Below are 20189 nucleotides of genomic sequence, written 5' to 3'. Positions count from 1 at the left end.
CGTTACACACGCAAAGTGGTGACAAGCGCTACGAGGGACAAAGAAGCGGTTGTGAAATTGTTGGCATGTACAGACGTGTCCTTATTTCAGCTCGTACTCGCACAAACAGCAGCGGACGCGGCTCCTACGGCCAACTAAACAATTACTCGTGCGGCGCGCAGGTACCGACCACGGCGAACAGGCTCCCGCCGCGCGGCGCCGAAAGTGCTGACGCCCGATCGAAAGGCCGTTCCGGGTAGCGCAGCCCAGATGTAGCGCGACGCTAGACTTTAGCGGCAACGATGCAGCTACAGTTCACCAAAGACCCGCTGTCAGACGCCGTGGGCGCCGACTTTCAGAATCTGAACAAGTTCAGTGAGCAGGTAAATAGACGGCTGACGTGAATCTGCGGGCCGCGCAAGGCAGCCGGGCAGCTGCCCGTACGCCTGCTAGCTTTACGCTAACACCTTTACAGCAACGTAGCGTTGCAGAAGATTATAAGCATGAAAGAAACTCTTTTTGCGAGTCGTGCGTCAGTATTTTTGTGCGCAATCGCGACCGACGTGAGCGAAATCACTTTACCTACGCGATTTGTGCATTACATTTACAACATTTATCAGACGCCCTTATCCAGAGCGACATACAATCAGTAGTTACAGGGACAGTCCCCCCTGGAGCAACTTAGGGTTAAGTGTCTTGCTCAGGGACACAATGGTAGTAAGTGGGATTTGAACCTGGGTCTTCTGGTTCATAGGCGAGTGTGTTACCCACTAGGCTACTACCATTCAGTTATAACTTAATGTCGTAACAACGTTGTACGAGGGTGCCTATGATACTTGTATTAGATTTTAATTGACTAATTAATGGCTTTCAGCACCCTTTTGGTCACATGTCACCATGTTACCATGACCATGTTCTATACTCAGTAATACAGCAGTACAGTTGCAGCATTATTTTAACCGATTTGGTGACATTGGCCAGTGTCTTGTAAACGCAGGGAACTGATCTGTTTCATATTTGCTAATGCTGGACGTGGGATAGAGATATTGCGTTAAATTACCAGAAGATTATTATCATAATCTTCATGCTTTGCAGGCCCCATTGATAATTCTGCATCACAATGCACACAGTTTACAAATGTGTTCACTCAGTGCTCTGGGTCCATTGTTAATTGCTTGTGCCTACAACATGACTTACAAAGGCACAACTTGGTCAACCATCAGAACCATTTAGACAGAAGGATTGGAACTGTTAATGAAGTGCTTAGACTCCAGACATAACCGTTCATTCTGGCTCCTGAACCCCTGGCAGCACATTCAGACTGGGACCTGGCGTTGTGCATTTGCACAAAAATAGCACGACAATGCTAATGAACGGAGCCCCACTGTGTGTCAGACAGACAGTCTTAAGACCAAACTATCTCTGTACTTGCTCAATTATCAGAGTACATAATAATAAGCCAGAATGACCCAAAAACAAACAGATTAACAGCTAAAGTGCAATCCTATTTTTCCATAACTTCCTATTTTTTAATTAAAGATGTATGCTCTCAGCAAAGTAAAAATGCCACAAATATGCATGATCATACATTATTAAGCATTTTGTCAGTGCACACCTTTCCAAGGATTGCTGTGTCACCTTCTGCTTCTGTAGCCTCCCTATGCTCAGAATCCCACTGTCTGAAGTCCATCTAGATAATTTACAATCACTTCCCATAAAGTGGCAGTTGCACAGTGTGTGTGCATGGCTTCCTCAAATCTGTGTTTTTCTTGTTCATGTTTGTCCTGTGTGAAGTGATTAAGGATTTGAATACAATATTGTGGATGTCTGGTGCATTACAAAAACATCACTGGAAACCTCTTACACTGTCCTTTAAACTGTCTTTATTTTCTATATTTCAGCATATGTTTCAGTCCCTACTGTAGGAGTTAGGTCAAGCAAAACCATGATATGATCTTCAAAATGTTTTCTCTTTGCAGCAGTTCAGCAGCCTGACAGAGATTCTGTTTCAGTTTCTGTTGGAACCCAAAGAGGTAACAAGTCAACCTAAACCTTCTTGTCAGTTTCATGAATCACTCTGCATGCATCATTTAGCTAATCATTCCTGACAGGAGAAAAAAAAAAAGTCATAAACTTGAGCTAGTTGTCCTAAGAACATTCAGTCTCGAGGCTAAAATGCCAAGCACATTATTTAACAGGCACCTTTGCAGTAGCACGGCAATAAGTCCTTGCACTAATGCCCTAGTTGACACTTACTGGCACAAGTTTGATCGCTGAACGTTTTTGTCTTTGGTAACGTTTTTTTTTTTTTTTTTATGTATGAGAAGACCGAGAGGTTTCTGAGGCAGGTGAACGAGTTTGCAGGAGAGAATGGGATGAGCGCTGGGCCATTGAGGAACCTTGTGAAGAGCATGTTACTGGTGCCACATGGTGAGGAATCTATATTTGCTGGGCAGCGGTCACGACTGGCACTTTCGTTTGTACTTGTCAAATCATTAGCTCATGGCCTGCAGGCTATTTTGTCCTGCAAATCGGTGACTCAGTTGTCATTTTACACCAGGTACCCATAACATGATGTCATAATGCCCTAAGTAGGTCCCCTTCATGCTGCCAAAACAGCCCTGACTCAGTAAGACTCATGCTTTACTAGACCTCTGAAGGTGATTCAGATATTCCTTCAATGGATCGAGAGACCAACACCTGAAACTCATTGTTGTGTTGTTCAAACCAATCTTGAAACCTTTTTGCAGTGTGTCAGGGCAAATTATCCAGCTGAAAGAGGGCACTGGCATCAGAGAATGCCATTTCCATAACGGGTGAATACTTGGTCAGCAACAGCTTTTAGGTTGAGGTTTAGTGTCATTCACAAGTAACATCCGAGCAGACATCCTTCATATAGTGTTATGCCTTTTCTCCAGGTAAGGGATGTATATGCATGTATGATTGAGTTATGATTTTGGTGTTTTTCATTCTTTTACGCTACATCTGAGATTAACATCATTCATGTCTGGAGGATGTTAACACAAAATAAATACATATCTGCTAAACAGAATGCCTTATATACCAATCTTTAGTCCTGGCGAGCCACAGAAGTATTGTTGCTGAGCAATAGAGTTCCTGTCGTGTAATGGCTAAGTATATTCATTTCACTCAGGCGCATTGAAGAAGAGCCTTACAGCTGTGCAAGTAAAAGAAGACCTCCTAACACTTGGTAAGTTCATTTAGATTTCATTAGCATGCAGGGATACCATATTAAAGACCATTTATTTCTTAGGGCTGAATGAAGACAAGGCTCTACACTTTTCCAATCAGGTACAGTATGTTATTTCTAACAGTCGATTTGAATCAATTTTATTGATAGAGTTGTTTAATAATTATACGTAACATTTTTTTTTTATATATATATATTTCTGAGTGTTTTCTTTATTTTGTCCTCAGTGGAGTGTCCACTATCCTGTACTGTCCAGGCTAGCCATTGGACAAACGTTAATGGTCAACCAGTTAGTGGACATGGAGTGGAAATTTGGAGGTAAATACAACAAAATACTTTGTTAACTGTCTGAGTTGAACTGATCAAATTCTAGAACTTACACACATACTGCCTTTTCTCTGCAGTGACTGTAGGTACAAGTGAGATTCAAAAGCTTGGAAATATCTTTTTACAGGTAGGTCGTACACAGATTTTGTCTTGTGGAAGGGTGCCCCTAGGCGCACAGAGCACCCCTTTCTATTCCTGTTTTATTGCTGTATGCCTTCTATGTCATATGTATACATATGACACCCTTTTATGCGGTTAACATTTTTTATCTTTAAGTGTCAAAGTTAAGCACATTAAAATGCAGACAAGAACAGTTTTTATTTTGGTGTGCTTTTTTATTTAATTTTTAGGTAGTTTCAAGTAGTTCGTTTGTAAAATAAAAAAAGGACTTTCTGGATTGTGGATGTTCAGATTTCTTAAACAATAGAAACAATGTTGGATAGGATCCTAATTTCTGGTTTTAAAAAAATGTTTAAGTAATCTTTCACACACAAATACATGTTTTTTTGTTTTTTTTTTATATTTTCACAGCTAAAATTGGTCATCAGAAAGGGGAACACCACTGAAAATGTTTATATGGGTATAGAACCTTGACTATTTGCTACAATTCTATTTATTTGATTGTATGGTTGATCATTGTTCACATTTTTTTTCCAATTGTGTTCCTTTGTGCCTTAAGAGCTAACACTCCCCCAGTTTTATAACTTCCTCCACGAAATGGAACGTGCCAAGGCCAGCATGGAGTGCTTCAGCTGATCTGCAAGGCGTGAAAACTGGTTTGTGCTGAACAGGAGTTGCAGGAGGAAACATGATGCCTGGAGACCAGCGACATGCATGCCAAACCAGGGAAATCTCCAGGCTCCCACAGCATTCCTCTCATTGTCCATGGCGGGAGCATTCTCAGAGTATTCTTAATTTCAGATATTACACAGTGACCGTAACATTGCATACAGATGCACTGTTGTGGGTTATTGCTGTTTCTTATAAATAAATGATATGATAATAAAAGATGCATGAGCCATTGTTTTGTTCCCCCTTGATATCAGAGAAAGACAGTGATTGTGACAGCTAAATTGCTGTAAGAACATGTATGTACTGGATTTTTTCCTGGGTCCATGCTGTATCTGTAACTGCAATTAGACGACCAGTCAAAATATTTCAGGTTTACGTGTGCTAATGTCAGTCTGCTAAGCAGATGTTGGGTTCTCTGCCAGTTTTTTTTGCCTTCAGTCGTGAACTGTCATTAATTCAGAAGTACCTTGTGAAATATTTTGGCAAATATTATTTGCCGGGAGCTACAAACCCCACTGTTTGACTGAAAACGTTTTTCACAGTCGCATTGAAATTGTGTTTTCCATTTGGAGGCCTTTTGCCTTAACATAGACTTTGCAATAAATTCTGATGCTTATGGCATACACTTGATAAAGATTTAAATGTCTCTTAATTTATTTGGGATGCCTTCTTTAATTTATCATGTTTTAAGACCCCTTTAATGGCTAGTGGGTTCATTTAGAAAAGTGGCATGGAACTACACAGTAAAAATGGCATTTAAATTGCGTTTAAATGATTGCTGCAGAGAGTTTATACGAGTTTTTCGTGATGGAATGAAAGTCCTCATATGGGTCCTTGGGATCATTTTAAGCCGAAACTGGGGATGCATGTGACTACATTTCCTGGTGCCGGTCCCAAGCCTGGGTAAATGGGGAAGGCTGCACCAGATCTTTGTGCGAACAACCATACTAATAGGGGTGTGTATTGGAAAGGATTGAATGATACATGGGTCACGATACGATTATATCAAGATATATTGTGATTCTGTACATGAAACGCCAAGCAGTAAGTACCCAGCTGCATAGCGCCGTCTACAGGAGTGGAGGTTGTAGTTGACTCTCATGCTCACCAGCACAACCCAGTGGACTAAATTTGTCCCTGTCTCAATACAAAATCACCACTTAAAATTTCACGATTTATCGCTGTTCCAATATTTTCCAACACCCCTACAGACTAAAGTCTAGTTACCTGGTCAAACAACCAAACATCTTTCCATCACCCCACAATTTCCCAGCATGCACTTGCACATACAGTGCGTACAATTTTGGCACTATGCAAATTCATACTCATGAATATTGGCAAAATGCAAATTCATACAAGTGAAGTGGTTGTCATTGTGACACACTGCGGCACAGCACACGGTGACAACGAAATGTGTCCTCTGCTTTTAACCATCACCCTTGGTGAGCAGTGGGCAGCCATGACAGGCGCCCGGGGAGCAGTGTGTGGGGACGGAGCTTTATATATCGTCAGAAGGCTGTCCACATCTTTCACAAGGCTCCTACTAAACATCTCATTGCAAGTAAACAACATATTTTCTGAAAACCTCAAAAGTTCTGTGAGACACAATTAAAAATAAATCTAGCCAAAAGTAGCCAAAACATGAGGTTTTGTTTGCACCAGTGAGTACCTGAATTACCAGATCATTGGTGCCTCCTGACTTGTTCATTTGTGAGTGGATGACACAGTCGGCAGACAGACTTTACTGATCCATTCGCTGTACTCCTGTTAATAAGCAGGCTGACAATATCTCAGTGCAGCGCTGATTCTTTTATCTCCAAGTCAGGACTGAGTGCACTAACACGTCTGGTTGATGTATCTGTAATTTGCAATTAGTGAAAGATTCATTTGTCATTTGTGATACACAGCAAGCACCGCACACAGTGCACACAACACTGTTAGTCCTCTGCATTTAACCCTTCACCTTGGTGAGCAGCGGGCAGCCATGAAAGGCACCCAGGGAGGCTCCCATGCTCAGTGACACCTCAGTGCCTTTGTGGGATCGTGGTGTGCATCAATTAAAAGTCTTCTGTTTGCTAATTTATCTGATGCCTCTCTCTCACCATGTTAGACTCCATCTGCTCACTACAGGAAGCATGTTTGGTGTTTGGGTGGGTGTTAAAAGGGAATTTGAGACTGATACTGTTACCTTTATGAATGTAGTACTATGGAATTTACTGCAATGACTCATAACTCTGTCAGGGGTTTTTCACGAAAACCACCAGGACTAAAACATTTTGAAAGACAGTCTAGTGGGGATTATTACAGTGCATCAATCAGGGAAGGATTCACAGTATATCACTTTTTCCACATATTGTTATATTACAGCTTTATTCCTAAATGTATTAAAACCATTTTCCCCCTCAGAATTCAACACAACACCCCATAATGACAATGTTAAAAAGAGTTTACTTGAGGCATTGGTAAATTTATTAAAAAAAAAAAAAAAAACTGAGAAAGCATATAAGTATTCACTTTGCTCAATATTGTGTCAATTTTTACCTTTTTTTAATATGATGCCACAAGCTTGGCACACCTATCCTTGGCCGGTTTGGCCCATTTCTCTTTGCAGCACCTCTCAAGTTCCATCAGGTTTAAATAGGAACCGTCGGTGCACAGATATTTTAAGATCTCTCCAGAGATGTTCAATCATATTCAAGTCTGGGCTCTGACTGGGCCGCTCAAGAACATTCACAGAGTTGTCCTGAAGCCACTCCTTCGATATCCTGGCTGTGTGCATCAGGTCGTTGTCCTGCTGAAAGATGAACCGTGAACAAGAGCACCTTTCTTCCAGGATGTCTCTGTATATTGCTGCAGTCATCTTTCCCTCAATCTTGACTAGTCTCCCAGTTCCTGCAGCTGAGAAACAGCATGATGCTGCCACCACCATGCTTCACATCACTGTCCTGGTGATGATGTCTGACATTTGCACCAGTCTTTCAGGTGGCTTTTGGCAAACCACCAAAAGTGGGATGCCATGTTGTCCTTTGTCCACAGAGGACCACTGAAGCTCTGACAGAGTGGCCATTGGGTTCTTGGTCACCTCCCCTGATCTCTCAGTTTAGGTGGCCGGCCAGCTCTATGAAGAGTCCTGGTGGTTTTGAACCTCTTCCACTTATGAATAATGGAGGCCACTGGGCTCACTGGGACCTTCAAAGGAGCAGAAATTGTCCCCAGAATTGTGCCTTGAGACATTTTGGTCTAGGGGTCTAGATACAATTCCTTTGACTTCATGCTTGGTTTGTGCTCTGACATGAACTGTCAACTGTGTGACTGTATATAGACAGGTGTGTGGCTTTCCAAATCATGTCTATCAACTGTTTTTTAAACAGGTGGACTCCAAATAGGAGCCATAGTTGCCTAATTGATAAGGCACTGGCCACCTAAGCCAGGGATTGTGGATTCAAGTCCCATCTAGTTTGAGTCTGAACCATCATGTTGCTGTGATGTCCAGATCCTGCAGGTTCACTCTCTCACTCTCCCTGTAATCAGAAGGTTGCTGGATTGAATCCCGATCCACCAAGGTGCCACTTAGGTGCCACTGAGCAAAGCACTGCTCCCCGGGCGCCTGTCATGGCTGCCCACTGCTCACTCAGGGTGATGGGTTAAATGCAGAGGACAAATTTCACTGTGTGCTCCGTGGGCTGTGCTGCTGTGTATCACATGTGATAGTCACTTCACTTTCACTTAACAATTCCCTAGCATGTTTTATTCCTGACAAATTAGGCCTTATGAGGGCTGTTAGTTTTGTAACTCAAAATCTATAGAAACCGAATGAGAATTGCTGGTGTCTTCCTCTTGTAAGTCGCTTTGGATAAAAGTGTCTGTTAAGTAAAGTAAAGTAAATACGCTGCAGAAATATCTTAGGGGAAATAGGATGCACCTGAGCTTAATTTTTATCTTTATACTTAAGTACATGTACATTCTCAGCTTTTTTATTTTTAATACATTTTCCACAAGTAAACGTGGGTGTTGTGTGTAGAATTCTGAGGAAAAATGAATTTATGACAACCATTTTTAAGTGTCTCCAGAGATGCTCAACTGAGTTTAAGTCAGGGCTCTGGCTGGGCCATTTGAGAACAGTCACGGATTTGTTGTGAAGCTAATTCATTATTTTAGCTGTGTGCTCAGGGTCATTCTCTTGTTGGAAGGTAAATCTTTGGCCCAGTCTGAGGTTCTGAGCACTATGGAGAAGGTTTTCGTCCAGGATATCCCTGTACTTGGCTCATTCATCTTTCCCTCAATTGCAACCAGTTAATCTTGGTCTCATTAGTCCAGAGAATCTTATTTCTCACCATTTTGCAGTCCTTCAGGTGTTTTTTTTAGCAAACTCCATGCAGGCTTTCATGTGTCTTGCATTGAGGCGAGGCTTCCATTGGGACACTCTGGCATAAAGCCCTGACGGGTAGAGGGCTGCAGTGATGGTTGACATTCTCCCACCTCCATCTTCTCCCCGATAGCTCAGTTTGGATGGATGGCCAGATCTAGGAAGGGCTCTGGTCGTCTTAAATGTCTTCCGTTTAAGGATTATGGAGGCCACTGTACTCTTAGGAACCTTAAGTGGAGCAGAATTTTTTGTAACATTGGCCAGATCTGTGCCTCACCACAATTCTGTCTCTGAGCTCTTCATACAGTTCTTTTGACTTCATGATTCTCATTTGCTCTGATGTGCATTGTGAGCTATAAGGTCTTATATAGACGGGGGTGTGGCTTCCTTAATCAAGTCCAACCAGTATAATCAAACACAGCTGGACTCAAATGAAGGTGTAGAACCATCTCAAGGACGATCAGAAGAAATGGACAGAACCAGAGTTAAATATATGAACGTCACAGCAAAGGGTCTGAATACTTAGGACCATCAGTTTTTATTGATTAATAAATCTGCAAAAATATCAACAATTCTGTGTTTTTCTGCCAATATAGGATGCTGTGTGTATATTAATGAGGAAAGAAATTATTTTAGCAAACGTCTGCAATATAACAAAGAGTGAAAAATGTATGGAGGTCTGAATACTTTCCGTACCCACTGTGTGTGTGTGTATATACACGCATTAACCCTAACCCTTACCCATGACTGATATTCCTTCCTTTCCAAGGCACACTTTTTAAGGTAGTATTATCAGTGGCATAGTTGTTGTTTTTGCCAGTGGTTCTGGTAAGAGTTCGGGCACATTGAAGGAATGTTTACTTTTTTGATGGGACCACATATGAAGCAGCTATGGAACATTCTTTAGTTCCAAACATGTAAAGCATCAAACAAGATTAGCTACAGATATACAATGCCCAGGAAAAGAGGGGCCCTCCCTGCCAAGGGCATTGAGTTTATGTAGTCTATGGTGTATAATGGATGTGTGTGGATGTGTGTGAATGCACACTTGACATTAGGTGGGGGGTGGGGGGGGGGGTTCTGCATGTGCCATAAGTTCCTTGAGACTGATATGTGCTTCCCTCTTCTGTCACATCGGAGCGATTCAAACTGGAAACAAAAGAAAACACATTTTGTTTCACAGAATCCCCGGCCCTTCACTCCCACCCCCTCCCCATTATAATTCCCCTTTCCTTCTCTTTCACACATCACAAACACTAATGCTCCCCTTTAATAATCTCTCTGTTTTATCACAAGCACACACAAACCGCAAACTCCCACTCAGACACACACACACACTCAACTACAAATCTTTGGTCCAACACTCACACACACTCTCTGTATCCAAATGCCTACTTGAGTTACTGGATAATTGATGACTTCCTGCAATGAGACTGTCCGTTCCATTGGCGGCCAGACCGCAGTCCTAACGGTCCTGTGGTGACTGAGGCCTGGGGTGGACTTAGGGGACTTCCTGCTGTATTTCACCCCTCTGTGGGCTGCTCTATCTGGGCAAGGCAGGCGTGCATCTGGGCTCCTGGGAGGAAAGAGGCCCTGGTCTTGTGTAGGAGACCAACACGGGATGCTGTCTTCAACCCGAAACTTCCGGGTAATGACTGGCGTGTGTGCACAATGAAAATACATGGTTTCTGTATTATTGACTGAGATAAACAGAGGGTTTTTTGTATTCTGTGGAAAAATTAAAATGCACACTCATACAATGCACCTGTCAGTGTTTTCTCATAGTATTCTCTGCTGGATTCTCTTGTGTATCATGTATACATACATTTATACATTATTTGCATATAATTAAAACAAGCTTATTTGTGGCACACAGTATACAGCATGGGTGCAAGTGTGTATGAAATTTATATAAGGAAAAATGAATATAATTATTCAGAGTATAGAACCTAATACACATTAATGCATAAGTGACATGAATCTGCAAATACACTAAAACACACACAGTGTATCAGGAGCCATTGTTGTCCTGTAAAGAGTGAAGGCGACACTAGAATGTATACACACCAGTGAGTATATCGTCAGCATAGATTTGCGAGTTACCTATGACATTTACATTTAAATTTATGGCATTTATCAGACACACGTATCCAGAGCGACTTACAAGTCGCAGTCAGTAGTTACAGGGACAGTCCCCTTGGAGACACTCAGGGTTATGTGTCTTTCTCAGGGATACAATGGCAGTCTGTGGGGTTTGAATCTTGCAGTATTCTGGTTCACAAGCCCCCCTAAATACAGCTTTAAACTTTCAAGTGTGCATACAGTCGAAAGATGTTAAAGATTTTTTTTTTGGTATTTTAAGATTAATTTTTGTTTCAGATTTCTTATTAAAAATATATAACATATATGAATTATTGCTGAATTATTGACATCACCTGTTTGTGTGAAATTCCATCCGCTAGCCTGATGACTGATATTCTGGACATTCAGTCATGACCTTCAGCACTATGCATGGCAACACTTCACAGATATTTAGCCCTGTCCACAGGTACTGTTCCTGTCCTCCTCATCTGTGGTCGGTTCCTGTTACCTGGTTACCGAGAGCCGTGGCTGCCCGAGCCCGTTGTGTTTCCATAGTAACCATGCCTGTCCCATTGTCTACCTTCCGTTTGTTCCAGGCCTGTCCCAAAGCCTTCTCATCACTACTCTCGCCCTGATGCTACTGTCACAGTATGAGGCACCGAGATGCCCGCAGACATGATCTGTCTCAATCTTAGATTAATGCACACTGTAGAGAGGAGAAGATCATTTATTCGTGTTCTCTTCAAAAGCCCCAGTAACCCAGGACAAAAACTGTACTAGAGATTCTAGTGTTTATTTATTGATGATTTTTTAGCAAGGACTATTAAATCAAGACAATGATGTTTAACTGACTAGCAGTGGTTCAGAATTATATACACAGCACTAATCTTCAGGAAGAAGTAATGTTATTCACCAGAATATCTATGATAGTTTAAATTGTATGATTTTGAGACTGTCCACAGATAGGTGCGGTGGATTTAAACTATTTGTAGGCGTACTTACATGCTTTGGCCGCTAGAGGGAACTATTGACTTGTTTTATTATTATGGGTGTAGTAACTACCGACCAAACACTGGGAGCAACTAAATATTACTTGCTGTCGATTGCTGTTATGGTTAAAATATAAATTATCATATAACATTGTTGTTTGCGTGAGATTCTGCTGGACAATTTATTGCCCTCTGGGGACAATAAGGTTCAACCTTGAATTTACTTGACATGTTATAGGTGATGAATGTAATAAAATGCTGCTTTCTCATTTTTGGTAGTATGTGTACGATTTCTGTGCTGAGTTGTACATACCCTCAGACCTTGGTTCAAGACCCTCTCTCCATTCCAACTATGAAGCTAATGACACTTGAAATGAAATGATATGTTTATTCACCAGTTCAAACTACAAAGACAAAGTCATCTGAGAAGCGCAGCATTGGGTTCACTGATTAGTCATTTACAAAGCATCTCTGATTGTACTGGTGGTCCTAAGGACCACTGAGTCTTCCCCCAATTATCTGTTAGTCTCTTAGACAGATGTTCTACTGTTATATGTAGTCCCGTCTGTTTTTAGAGGCATTAATATACAAAGACTCCATTACATTTAAATTGCCACTCATCACAGTGACAGATGGTGTCACTTAATTTTTCTCCAGGGGAAAGGAATTGTTTTCTTTGTCTGTTGATTAGAAGCAAAGATGCATAGGTGTCAGTATGACAATTTAGAAAGAGTCGTGACAAAAAAAGGAAATAAACATGTTGGCCACAATTGAATTATTTTTTTGTTTGCACAAATGTTTGAACTTTAATATATTAATCGCTTAACCAACCTGACCAACACAAAAGCTCTGCAGTGACCCAAAATGAACCTTCTTTAGGCATTACAGTATAGGATGCTACCTTAGGAAGTGTACACAAAGCTGTCATGTAAAGTAAATCAGTATTGATTTGTTTCTGCTAACTTTTAATAAATAATATTTTTGTTATTTTAAGAACAGCAAAGTGGCACTGCATATTGACCAGGGGTCTTTGTATTTTTAATTAGTTGGTGCATTAATTAGATGTTGAAGGTGAGAGTGAAGGACTGACAACAACTGTAAAAAATGACAACCGGAAAGTGAGATCTGCATGACTCTCCGCAGGTGAGAAAAGGTTTGGTTTGAAACAGAGAGAGAGACGAGGGACGACCGGAGGCGGGGGACAGACCGGAGAGGGGAATCGAAACGGGAGATGACAAAGACAGTGAGCAGAGAGGAGAGGAGGGGAACAAACAGGAATCGAAAGAGGGCCGAGTTTAATTTGTGTCTGGAGAGGAGGGTGGCCAAGGTGAGCCTGGGACACAGCTGGTGTTGAATGGGAGAGGAGCAGACAAAAGGGAGAGAGGACCGAAAGTGTGCAGGGCAGAAAGGTAAAATTGAAAGGTAAGACTGAAGGATAAAGGGGAAAAATCAAGAAAACAAATAATAATTCAAACTGTGTAATTTACAATGTACCCCCAAATTCCCTGGCCAAACAGACAAACCAGACACCCTTATCTCACAGGCCTATAAAAAGATGGGTGCAACAACTAACGTGCAGTCATTTTAGGCCCATGCAAAGTATTCCCTAATTGGTAAAAAAACAGCTTAGAGATATAAAGAGCAAAAAAAGACCCTGAAAGAGCTCTACAGCCCCTGGGAATTTTGACAGTTTCCACAAAGCAGAAGTGACATCATTGCAAAAGCTCCTGGAATTTTGTGATGGAATGGTGGGGTATTCCACCATTTACTGGTATAATGTACATTCAGTGTCAGGAAAACATTCAGACTGCTTTCTCTCCAGGTCCAAATGTTGTTGGACTCTGGGCATCAGTACTGAGGGGAAGAGCGAGTTATCTCACCAAGTCAAAACATGAGATGGCCAAATGCCTGCTTCCCGTAGCTCTTTTGGTCTAGAACCGTGGTTCTCAAACTTTCCCAGACATGATGAGCACCACCTCTGAAAAAATGGGGTTCTCCAGGTACCCTTTAAACACTACTAATACTGCAGCACAATGAGGTTATTAAGAATATTAGCTATATATGGTTTATAAACAAAGCAGCTGTAAATTTTAACAATCTCCGAGTGTCCTGACATAGAAGTTAATGATGATAAGGGTTCAGGGCTCTTCCAGGTAGCCACAGAGGTCTCACACTGGAGCCACAGGATGAGCAAGTCTGGAAATGAGCAGCAGCTGGACCTTGAGGGCAGTGGTGACCTAACGTCTAAGGAAGCGTGATTGTAATCAGAAGGCTGTGGGTTCAAATCCTGAACGGCCAAGGTTCTCCTGAGGTCCCCCTGAGCAAGGTACCGTCCCCATGCACTGCTCCCCAGGCGCCTTTCACAAAGGGTGATGGGTTAAATGCAGAGGACATCTTCACTGTGTGCTGTGGTGTGAGAAATAATCACTTTTTTTATTTGAGTTGGCTTGAGTTCATTCTAGTCTGGAGGTGATTTGGACATTAATTTCTTCTTAAGAGCTCAATAGACCAGTAAACAGAAAAAAACAGCATATAGTTTTTAGGCTTTTGGTTTACTTTATACTTCAAGCATTATAATATTTATATCATGTACCAGCAATATGTTAAATTGGAAACCCTTTAGCCTTCTGCCTTTGTAGTTTGGGTTCAGCAAGACCGGGTCATTGTGATGTCAGCTCTGACCCCCTCCCCGACCAGCTCTGCTCCAGCATTGGGCAGGAAGAGGGACAAACAAGATTAGACACAGGCGCGCACACACACCTGCTATAGCACACCTGCCCCTGTCTGGAGCTTCTGTTTGTTCAGACGGTGGTGCACCTTTCATACCCTGTCTCACGCCTCTGTGCACTGGACGTCCAACAACTGTGCACTGGGCAAATTTAAGGTCAGAATAAAAGCATTATTTTATCCCTAATGGTTTTTACTATGAATCGTATAAAAACCAAACTGACTGTGAAAAATATACAATTCATATTTTCCATGACCTGCGTGCCTAAAAAAAAGACGTGACCACACGTAGGTGCGTCGTGAACACACCGCAAGTTCTCCCGTGTTTGACTGCATTGGCAGTTGTGTGTCTTCATAAAAAAAATGTAAAAAAGTGCACACATATGATGCACCATCTGAATCAGCACTAAATCTTCACTGATCGCATCTATCTATATGTAGGGATTGTCTCTGATCAGGATGTATGGAAGAGTTCACATCAGATCTGATCAGATGGGATCTTTTCCAAGGTGCTCCCAGCTCAGATAAATATCATTAGGGCATGTGTCGGAATTTCTGAACCCACATGACTTGAAGATGGCTAGATGGTCTGGTCCCATATGGGTTGCTTTTCATTTTAAAAAATAAAATAAAATCAGCAGGTGCCAATGGATGGAACACTGTGACTGTATGTTTGGGACCTGTGGCAATGGGAGAAATAAGAAGTGAAGAGAGTGGGAGGGCAGGGGAGGGTTAGTATGCACGGTGGAGGACGAGAGGTGAATCTGCGTCTCTGTCCCCTGAAGGTCTGTGCCGGAGATGCCCTCTGACCTGCCGTACCACAGAAGCGGAGAATGACAATGAAAATAGATATTAGAAATAAACGTTCATGCAGGTGCTACCACACACACTCACACACACTCACCTACTTCCAGGTATATTGAAGTTCTCTGCTGTATGTAGTGCTGTTTTTTTCCCTTTTCATTGCATGACCTATTTCATCTTTGCTGTCACATAAGACCAGTCATCTACAGTAAGAAGGGGTCTGGAAAAATATCTATCTATACCATGGTCAGTATGCTGTTTTTGCTGGAACTCACTCTTCTGTTTTGTGTGCTCCTTCCTACATATGTTTTATACGTCAATGCTTCAATCAAGCTAGATCAACATCAAAGTATCACATTGATTGTGTAATTTTTTTTATTACAGGCCTTATGATACTAGTTATGCCAGTTATTGCTTTTCAGTCTCCAGATAATCTGCTGTTATTAGGCCATGGATTGTAATTTTAAGTACATACTGTATACTATATTGTATGGATCTCTTAATGATACAAAATAGCATTCCAATCACAAATACGCATGATTCTTAATACAGTAAAGGTATTGAGTATGGTACCTTTATCCTTTTAAATACCAAACTATTACCAAAATTAACAAATGATTTAGCACCTAAAAATAAATGGAATTGTATATGTGTATTAAGCACATTTACTTGGACTTTTATGACCATACAGGACAGGGTGGTCTAAAATACACCAACATTTAGCTTTTAAATCATAATTTAATATTTGTATTTACAGGTTCATATAAAAGCAATTGACAAACAAAAACGACTTGCTGTTTAAAAAGGACAAAATAGACAAAGCAGACACTGGAGGTGTGCACCATCTAGAAAAGAAATTAATCATTTCGGTTCGGTTAAGGTCCTAATTCAGTTAAGTTTCTTACCCACTGGAGAAGTGAAACGTTGAGAATAAAACCTTCCTCTGTGGGAAAACGGCACCTTTCAGATGTCCTTATCCGTTCTGCAGAGCCCATAACAAGCCATTCTGCCTCAGCCCATTTAGGACTAGTTAAAGCTGAACCCCAAAAAATGATAAGATGAATAGGAGATCATTAAATAGCTATTATGGCTTGTGAAACCATGACAATTAAATATATAGAGTTATGGATTTCTGGGTGTTCGCTATTTGGTATCTGAGGTTCTGCGGTTGTCCTAGTTTTTGCCTGTGTTAAAGAGGGTGTGATGAATGAGCCGGTAGCCAACAGCCTCACTCCGAAAATCTGAAAATTACATCCAAGCGAGATGAATTTATTGCTGGCAACAGCCATTTTTTATCCTGAGGTGACGTAGTATTTTTAAAGTGTTCGGCTCCGGACGTTGCTCAATGTTTTCACAACATTGCAGCTAACCTTGGTGTGACTCAAGATCTCACCAGTCGATCTAACTTTGCAGTACAAGCAGCCCGCCTCAGCCCGGCTCGAGGTCTTCTCTCACTCGTGGGGTGCCTAACAGGGCCGACCTGCGTCTGGGGTGGAACGCCGCAACGGCTTATTTTCAGCGCTCTGACACCAGATAGTGTGCCAAATGCTGGAACATGTGAGATCTCAATCATCTTTGTGCTGTAGGCTTCCTGTTAGTGAGATCACTGAGAGATGTTAATGCTGAGCCTGTCACGTAATGGCCGGCCAAATGTCTCTGGCTGTTTCAGTGATGCCCTTGCTATACAGTACAGGCCAAAAGTTTGGACACACCTTCTCATTCAATGTGTTTTCTTTATTTTCATGACCATTTACATTGGTAGATTCTCACTGAAGGCATCAAAACTATGAATGAACACATGTGGAATTATGTACTTAATAAAAAGTGGAGACCTGGTCTCCACAGTCACCGGATCTGAACCCAATCGAGATGGTTTGGGGTGAGCTGGACCGCAGAGTGAAGGCAAAGGGGTCAACAAGTGCTAAACACCTCTGGGAACTCCTTCAAGACTGTTGGAAAAACATTTCAGGTGACGTCCTCTTGAAGCTCATCGAGAGAATGCCAAGAGTGCAAAGCAGTAATCAGAGCAAAGAAACTAGAATATAAAACATGTTTTCAGTTATTTCACCTTTTTTTGTTAAGTACATAACTCCATGTGTGTTCATTCATAGTTTTGATGCCTTCAGTGAGAATCTACCAATGAAAATGGTCATGAAAATAAAGAAAACACATTGAATGAGAAGGTGTGTCCAAACTTTTGGCCTGTACTGTGTATATAAAAAAATATTAATGTCACTTGTATTTGTCATTGAGCAGGAAAAAATTTACTCTCGTTCAATGCCTTTACCAAGAAAGGGGTGAATTTTGTTGTTGGTTTATCTAATTGGTGGGCAGAATTTACATGAAGTGCTCAGCAGGACCCAGGCGAACAGTCAAAACAGAGAGTGAGGCAGACAGACAGACAAGCGCTGAAACCGGCGGCACCGACAGAACATGGCACCACACCACACGCCCACTTACAGCCCCTCCAGTCGAATGGCGTCATAGCAACGGATAAGCAAAGCTACCCAGGCATGGTCCAACACAAAGATGGAGCAGGGACACACACATGAATGCGCAGAAGCCATTCCATTTGGGAAGAAATATTGCCAACCAAAATCTGAAAAACGGGAGTTCAATTAGATGTAAAAGTTTAGAATGTACACATACTATAAGAAAATACTGCGTGGCCCCATAGGTATTAACATGACATTTACATTACACCACACACGTTAAAATGACATTTCGTACAATCGTCAATATCCAATAGATTTTGTCTACATTCTCATTCACACCGGATCGATAAAGAAATGTAAAACAATCCTCAGACTGGACAAGTGAAGCAAGGCAAGCCGGCCAGTTGCGGCACTTGTGATTTCGACAGAGGCCTTTTTGCAGTTCTCAGAGCAAGGCGTGAGTGGGTTAACCGCTGATGACTGTCCACTTTTCTGGCAAACCAGCCCGCCGCTGCTCGCCCGGGCCGGGCCCTGAAAAGGGGAAAGGGAGGCAAACAGCACAACAGGCAAGTTTTGTAACACACTTTCACTTCCCATTGTAGGGGACTGTTTTGACACAACCCGACGTTCTTCTTCGGGGCTCCAGAGCCGGCTCTGGGGAAAGGTTGCATGTGGGGGCTGGGAGTGGGTGGAGGTTGTGGTAGAAAGCGCACTTGTTCCTTGGATCGGCGATAACGGCCCAACCGTTTTACAGATCCTGCACCTCTTAAACGTTTATTTATGTTTTTTTTTTTTAAGTGAAGTGATTGTCACATGTGATACACAGCAGCACAGCACACGGTGCACACAGTGAAATTTGTCCTCTGCATTTAACCCATCACCCTGAGTGAGCAGTGGGCAGCCATGACAGGCGCCCGGGGAGCAGTGTGTGGGGACGGTGCTTTGCTCAGTGGCACCTCAGTGGCACCTTGGCAGATCGGGATTCGAACCGGCAACCTTCTGATTACGGGGCCACTTCCTTAACCGCTAGGGCACCACTGCCCCTCTGTTTAGTCACATTCATATTTTATTTTTCCATTTACAAAGGCACAGAAAGAAGGTTTTTTTTTTTATACTACAACAACCCAATTCAGCACTGGAGTGCGGCACATTTATCAAGCAATTTGGCACACAGGACATGTTTTCTTTTTGAGAAAAGTGTGGATCTGGCCGGTAATTTTGAGAGGGCGCCTGCTGTGAGCGACCCGGTCCCATCAGGCCCGGCCTCCTCCAACACAACCACGGCCATTTTCAGCTTCCGCTCCAGGGCCCTATTCAGCCTGAATCAAAACGTGTTCAAAACAGCGACATATTACAAAAATGGCCCCTGCTTACACATTTCAAACTTTCACGTCCTGCCAAGGGCCGCGGAGAGAGATATCCTCCTCGCGGTCATGCAGCATGCTAAGTGGCTCCAATTAAACCATTTAGCCCCAATGGAACAATGGAGGCGGTTATCTGTGATGATACCGAAGTTCTCTTTCAGAGCAGAAAAAAAGACCCACATACACGAAAATTGCGCGTAAGCGCATTTTCTTTCTTGAACTCTGAGGGGTCCGAGGTTCACAAGAAGAGTTTTCCTCAGAAGGAAAAAATTGAAAATGGTTCTTTTCGACTTGGAACGCCATAACTTTGCCACAACCCAAAGCACTGAACACAAAACCATGCTTGTGAGCGTTATAAACCACGTTGTCTATTCACTTACAAAATTGTCACGGCCAGTGTCACACAAACGTCACGCGTGTAAAATTCGGGTCACCGTGCTCTCTTGACACTGGACTTATATTCATGAACATTTCAGTACATAGTAAAAAATATTCCAAATACAATATAATTTCTCTTTAAATCACGTCGGTGAGAGTTAATTTTTATTTTATTTTTATTATTTTTTTTTTTTTTTTGCGGTGTAGAACCGGTCTCCACACAGTCCGGTCGCCACTTCCTGTATCCTGGCCGCCTGTCCTGCGCCCGCCGCCCGCACGCCGTCCCGCTACAGCCACGGGGGAGACCCGCGCCGCCGGAGCGGATTCGAATTCGGAACCGGGAGTCGGGACGTCGGCCCTCCGCCTCTCCGGGGCGCGGCAGGTCGCGGCTCCCGATTCTAACAGGTGGACGGTTCCAGGTGGAGCCCCGGGGAGGACCGGAGGGAAGGAGGGGGGTGGCCGTCGCTGGATATCGCGACGTCGCCCCGCTTCGCCCGCACAAAGGCCGGCCGAAGCGCCGAACGAACTCCCTTCTCCCGAACCACAGTTTCCGAGAGAGGCGACCCAATTAAGGCAGCGGACCCATCCGGCGCAGGTGGAGAGACCCCTCTCTCGGTTCCTCTGCGGGCGGGGACCGGAGGAGCCCGCGGCGCCGACGTTTGTCCGCCGTCCTGCGGGACGGGGAGGCGACACGGTTCCGCAAACAGGTGCGACGCGCCCCCCCTCCCCTCCAAA

At 42.8% G+C, this 20189-nt stretch overlaps 1 protein-coding gene across 1 annotated transcript; it reads left to right on the top strand.

Annotated features, from left to right (window-relative positions):
- Nucleotides 1–23: 23 nt before the first annotated feature.
- commd7 (COMM domain containing 7) lies at nt 24–4525 on the top strand. Its single transcript, XM_028993858.1, has 9 exons — nt 24–362; nt 1959–2012; nt 2307–2409; nt 3134–3190; nt 3254–3291; nt 3418–3508; nt 3595–3644; nt 4049–4097; nt 4197–4525. The coding sequence occupies exons 1-9, from the start codon at nt 282–284 to the stop codon at nt 4271–4273; spliced, it is 600 nt and encodes a 199-aa protein (XP_028849691.1). The 5' UTR covers nt 24–281; the 3' UTR covers nt 4274–4525.
- The last annotated feature ends 15664 nt before the right edge of the window (nt 4526–20189 follow it).

Source organism: Denticeps clupeoides, chromosome 10 (assembly GCF_900700375.1).
Source record: "Denticeps clupeoides chromosome 10, fDenClu1.1, whole genome shotgun sequence".
In the NCBI taxonomy this organism is placed as follows: domain Eukaryota; kingdom Metazoa; phylum Chordata; class Actinopteri; order Clupeiformes; family Denticipitidae; genus Denticeps; species Denticeps clupeoides.
The sequence above is the reverse complement of the archived record's forward strand: the minus strand, read 5'-3'. Positions and strand labels throughout refer to the sequence as shown.

What these genes read in the sequence shown, in the direction of transcription:
- commd7 (XM_028993858.1), top strand. Translation starts at nt 282, where the DNA reads ATGCAGCTACAGTTCACCAAAGACCCGCTGTCAGACGCCGTGGGCGCC. An exon ending in TTCTGTTGGAACCCAAAGAG is followed by an intron (nt 2,013 to 2,306) that starts GTAACAAGTCAA and finishes ATGTATGAGAAG; the next exon opens with ACCGAGAGGTTTCTGAGGCA. An exon ending in TTGGAAATATCTTTTTACAG is followed by an intron (nt 3,645 to 4,048) that starts GTAGGTCGTACA and finishes ATATTTTCACAG; the next exon opens with CTAAAATTGGTCATCAGAAA.